Here is a 6,000-nt window from a genome sequence, read left to right on the forward strand (position 1 = left end):
GCTTGATGAGAGCGATGAGTTTACTCTTTGGATCAGGTCATCAGCAATAACAGGCAGGACTTTCTTAAAGAAATGTGAGGGTAAAACATCCAGACAGCAGGAACTGGAGCTTAGTTGACTTATAATTTCCTGTAGGGTTTTATAATTAAGTAGTTGGAATTGGGTCATTTTTCCTGTATTTGTTTTGTTTGGGCACAGCATTGGTACTGACTTTATAGTGGATGTACAGATTAATCCTCTGATTTTTTGAATTTTCTCTGAGAAGAAGCTGGAAAACTGGTTGCAGGCGGCAATACATTGGAATTCAGGTGGTAACGTCACAGGAAGGTTTGTGATTCTGTCAATGTTGTTAATGTTTTTGTTTATGACATCTGCAAAGAAAAGCTTCTCTTGCATGTTTTAGTGTTAAATGATAGTTACGTAGTCTTTCTTTATAGATGTCACAATGAACGTGGAGTTGAGTTTTACGCCATTTTTGTTCTGCCCTACGGCAGAGTTGTCTTGCAGATCTAACTGTTTGTGTATTTTTGTGTATTATTTAGATGTTTAGAAGATGGAGCAGAATACACAAGTAGAAACAAAACTGCTTCAAGACTTTTTCTATGTTAATAAAAAGTAAAAAGTTTATAGCGGGACAGGGAGATTGATTAGATGATGGGCTCATTATCTTTGCCGATGTTCTCCTCCAGGAAGAAATTGCAGCTAAACGAAACACCGGGTGTAGCTTCAATGGCATGAAAAATAACTGAGAATACAAAGTCAACAGCAAATGATGCAAATTGGAGAGTAGTAGAAGAAGAAGATAGCAGACTGAGGAAGGTAGTCAGCGTGACCAACTTTGATGGTCCCACCTGCAAACTACACCTTTTATGTAATGTTTGTTTTTAGTGTGATGTGTAAAACAAGTTTTCTCTGCTGACCCAGCCAGTGACCTAATGTTACTCCCATCAATCGGCAAATACTACCTGAATCTCTCAAAGTTAAAAGAAAGCTGACTCGTCTATTTATTTCGAGCTATTAAAACAGCTGTACTTTACATGGCTTTATTTTCATTTAGAGCTTTCTGAATAAATCTAATTATCCAGGAATGTTTAATATATTTTACTTTTATTTTATTCCAGTTGTACTCAAATCACCCATCACAAGTGTTTTAATCATGCCTGGTTGGTTTTTGACTGGTTGACTTTTTTTCAAGTACCGGTATATATCAGAAAACAATTTCTGTGCAACATACAGATGACACAATAAATCACAATAAATGTTCTGTTCTTTTTGACAAACATAATGATCAGTTTGCAGACAGGAGTCTCACAGCAGCAGGCATGTCTGCATTGTTGTTATAAACAAGCATCTGCATCACAGCAGATCTGCAACATCCACAGCATGCTGTCTTGTACAAGTCAATGTACAGTATATACCAGGGCTGTTTTTATTTGCTGAGCTAAAGTGAACAGACGTCATTAGTGAATTATGTTGCTTGTAGGGGGTTTGGATGTTAGAATTAGTTGACCATTTGCATCTTATCTTGTGGTATTGTCTCTAGGCCACAAATTGCACATTGCTTTTCAGTGCTTCTGCAGATCCATTAGATTTTATGTTACAACAGGACACGTTATCTCTGTGGTGCTACAGTTGTTGGCCTTTTAATTGAGTTTTTCACATTTTATTTTGATTTTATGATTTTATGCAGATGCTCTGGATAAATCATGCTCTTAATGTTTACTTAAAAATAAGTGCTTTTACCACATAACCCAATCCTATTAGCTTTTTTTTTTACCTTAAATATTTCCACCATCCAAAACTGTCCTTGCAGGCATTTCAGGTGAAAAAGTGGAAATCGATCCTGTCACAAGTCAGAAGTTTTGGATTCGCCAAAAACCCATCTCTATTGACTCGGACCACCTTTGTGCATGTGACCTTGTTGAGGAGAGAAGTCCCAGTAAGTGTTCTCATGAGGTTCTCTAAAGTGAGCCCCTGTCTGGTCTTCCTTATAAATTGATGGTTTCTGATTGTGTAATGTTTTAGAAATGAACTGTGTAATTACAACTGCAAAATGATTTCACATCTCATCAGAAGGTCTTAGCATTTTTTAGGCATGGATAGGAAAGAGTAGAATGATTGGGTCCTAATGATTCTAAAAGGCCACCAACTGTATTTTTGTGTAATGGAACACTGATTTCACTCCCCCTTTTTTGGCTAATTTGAAGTCCTTATAGCTGCAGTATGAAACCTTTATAATTTTGTATTTATATTTTTGTCAATTTGTTCAGGGTTTCCCCCAGAAAACTTGCTAAGCCTGGTGGTCGGTTCACCGAGACGGTCTACCAGGGTTTTGTATTAAAAGATGTTAAGTTGACAGGAAATGTAAAATATTACTGGGTAATTATATGTTACGGGAATACATTGCCGACAATACTTAAACTCACAACTATAGAATCTTAAAAACAACAAATAAAAATAAAAAAATACATTTAAAATAAATATCAATTATTTGCACTTCTGATAAATCCAGATTAAGTAATCAGTTAGTGGCTCTAAAAACATGATGTAATGCTGATCACATTTAGCACCGGCCCAAAGCAAAAGTGAACTAAGAGAATATCAAATTTGATTTAATGTTTTCAGCATAGATAAATTAAAAGATTTTAAATTGTTTAACATTTAAATTTAAGATGCTAAGGAGTTGGCAAGTTTACTTTGTAAAAGTTCAAAGAACAATCTTTATAATTGGGTTGTTTTGTTACCACAATTAGAATCTGATACTCTTAGTTTAATCTTTGAGTTTTAGCAAATTTCACAAATACATCTAAGTAAACTACAATTGTAATTGAGTGCTCGGCCAATTAAACGAGGCCCCATGTCCCAGATTTCACTAAATCCATGATGACATGCTGTCTGGTGCTGATGTTCTTAGCAACAAGAGGGACCCCTAAATCAAATTCTGCTCACGGTCTCATGCAACATTGGTGTTTGAAAAATATATATATATATCAAAAATGTCAGATGCTTTTTGATTACGTTTCTGACGTCACTGTGACAAGTCGATGTCAACTGAACTTTTACCATGTTGAGTCCGACTTTAAAAAATATTAAGTTGTGCGACCCCCAGTCATGACAGTAGGTTGCAAGACTAATAATCTGTGAAACAACTGACTTCATCTACCTCCTCCTTCAGCTTTTATTGCCATCTGAAGAAATGCACCGCTTTCGGCTAGGACCAACCAATCAGAGCCAGGAACGCAACGCTGTCAAACTCTCATGTACTCTCTGCATGAGGTGCAAATGGCAGAGAAACATTTTATCGTTACAGGAAAACCGTTTATCTGCCATCATCAGCCACTGATGATGTTTTTAGATTTCACAGGATCTGCTGAATGGGGAAAAAGCTGTAGCGGTAGCAGAGAGGAAGAGGTGTGGGGAAGAGCAGCGGCACATGAGATTGTGATTAACATCCTCCGGGCTCTGATTGGTTGTTTTCAGTTAGAACTGGGAGAAGGCAGATAAACTCAGTTTTTTTTCACAGATTATCTGTCTGATACCATACTGTCATGACATGATGACAAATATGTAAAATAATATATTTTATAAAAGTTACATACTGCAGCTTTAAAATACCTTGACTAAAAAGTTTCACTCAGTTATAAGCAAACTTTTGATATGTAGCCAATCAATTCAGTCTAAGTTACATTTTCTGTATGTCAGAACATAACTTTCTGTCATTCCTCTCTCTCAAAGCTGCCTTTGAGAGGAATAGAGGCCCTATTAGAATGATGTTGCGTAATTGGATGTGTTGGAGCTGCAACCTCCTTTCTGTACATTTATAAATCAACAATCAGTTAACTAATATAACAATATTTATTCCTGACCAGAACAAGTGTCCGTAGTACAAGATGTTTATGGTTATAGCTTTCATTAATACACACACAGAACATTATGTTCTTTGGCTAATGGTAGCTCCACAACAACTAAAGTCTCGTAGATTCACAGGAATGTGACATCATTTTCAGACCAAGGCAGTGACTTTTCAATCTGTACACAATATAACAATAAGAAGCAATAGCCTTCCTTGTTTTCTGGCTTACATTTTCTCTGACATCTGGCACAAATACTGCCTATTTACACTAGCTTAGCTTTTATATGTTTTATCCAGATAAAGTTTTATTAGATATGCCACTTCCTCTCATCTCGGGTGTGTTATTCTTACAAATGAAACCACTCGATCAATAAGAGATTTTTTTTTCTTTAATTTTCCATCTTTGATTTATTTATTTTTCCTGGAATTATACAAATGCATGACCCATGATGTATGACAAGGAGAGACTGGTTGATTTGTGTGCTTTTTTGACCAGTTGAACGTGTTTTCTGTTCTACAGGTCATGCCATTTTTAAGATTACTTATCACAGCAACCATGACTACAAGGCTTTGTACTTTGAGTCTGATGCTGCTACTGTCAATGAAATTGTGCTGAAGGTGAGTTCTACATGAATGATGTGACCCTGCAGCTCCTATACTGTAATCTGTGTGGCGTGCTCATATATACACTCTGATCTACTACATCTCTGGTTGCATGATTTATTCACACATGACCGTATTGTGACTTGCACCCACCCAAATTCCCAGCCTTCCAACCTTTTGGTCAGAAGGTTGGAATTTTGTCCTGACTCACAGCTTCATTCTGTAGTGCCTGAAAAAAGTATCTTAAATTAATCCTTTCAACAATAATCAACATTCTATAGAATCACATAAACAGTTCACAGCTATTCAGCTCAGTTATCCAGTTCTTTCCCCTCATCGTTATCACTGAAATTGTTCCAGAGTCCTTCCATTGTTTGTGATTATCTGCACTGTAGACAAAGTTGTGTGTAAATTACTGCTACTCTTAGTGAGGAACAAACAAAGGTTTTCTAACAATATTTCTTTAGCTAATGCCTAACCCGTTAATCATTGCAATTGCTAAGTCTAAGGTAAACTTTATGACTAAAAAGTTGAAATACTAATCACTTTTTTTTTTTCCTTTTGCTAGGTGAACTACATCCTGGAGTCTCGGGCCAGCACCTCCCGGGCAGATTACTTTGCCCAAAAGCAACGCAAACTTAGCCGCAGGACAAGCTTTAGTTTCCAGAAGGAGAAGAAAACTGGGCAGTAGATGCACACTTCTGAAACCACTCCACTGAGGCTACACAGGTCCATCGGCCAGACGCCTTTCACTCCTGTACAAAGAGCATCTTGGATGTAGTTCAAGATTTCAGATGTAGAATCTGATATAAAGTCAAGTTAAAGACTAAAGATATGGCAGAAAACAAAAGTTGTTCTTCAGCTGGTGCAGATTGAAAACCTCTGTAGCCCAATGAAGGAGCAGATTTCATAACTAGAAGGAACTTGCATGTTGACTTTTGGACAGATTAGCTGCTGTGCTCTGATTCTTCACTTGTTGCCTCTGTATGCGAGTACTGCTCAAGCAAGTTGTTAAAGTTACACGTTGAACATTAGTTTCACTTCTCTTTTGTTAACAGATTTGAATCCTCATCATTTTATGTATAGTATATACAAATTTTATAATCAGAAAATTAAATAACATCAAATTATATTAGCCAGTTTGGCTTTTTTTTCCACTTCTTCCTTGAATCACCCACATTTTGCAGTCATTTTACTCCTGTCTGTCTAGAACAGCATTGCCTGTTAGGTTTTTCAACTGTACTGTTGTGAAGTTCTGTTCTTCTTAATTGTGATGAATCTTCTCGGTTTGCAAAATTTCCATTAACACCCCAAGATCTGCTTCCAAGAAATGTGTGTGTGTGTATGTATGTCTAAAATTTTAATTATTTTGTGAAGAATCAACAAATACAGGACCGTTCTGGAAGAAAACCTGTTGGAGTCTGCAAAAGACCTGAGACTGGGACAGAGATTTATCTTCCAACAAAACAATGATCCCAAACATAAAGTAAAACCTACAATAAAATGGTTCACAAATAAATATATCCAGGTCTTAGAATGGCCAA

General features: G+C 36.6%; 1 protein-coding gene across 2 annotated transcripts in view; it reads left to right on the forward strand.

Moving 5' to 3' along the window:
* mapkap1 (MAPK associated protein 1) overlaps positions 1-5,783 on the forward strand; it is a 31,072-nt gene extending 25,289 nt beyond the window's left edge. The window contains exons 10-12 of one of the 2 annotated variants that reach the window (XM_028026588.1): positions 1,814-1,939; positions 4,374-4,471; positions 5,025-5,783. In XM_028026588.1, the coding sequence (XP_027882389.1) occupies positions 1,814-1,939; positions 4,374-4,471; positions 5,025-5,147 (347 nt within the window). In that variant the 3' untranslated portion in view covers positions 5,148-5,783. The remainder of the gene's footprint in view (positions 1-1,813; positions 1,940-4,373; positions 4,472-5,024) is intronic. The other variant, XM_028026589.1, reaches the window with a different exon arrangement.
* Positions 5,784-6,000: the final 217 nt, after the last annotated feature.

This window comes from Xiphophorus couchianus, chromosome 8, assembly GCF_001444195.1.
Source record: "Xiphophorus couchianus chromosome 8, X_couchianus-1.0, whole genome shotgun sequence".
NCBI lineage: Eukaryota > Metazoa > Chordata > Actinopteri > Cyprinodontiformes > Poeciliidae > Xiphophorus > Xiphophorus couchianus.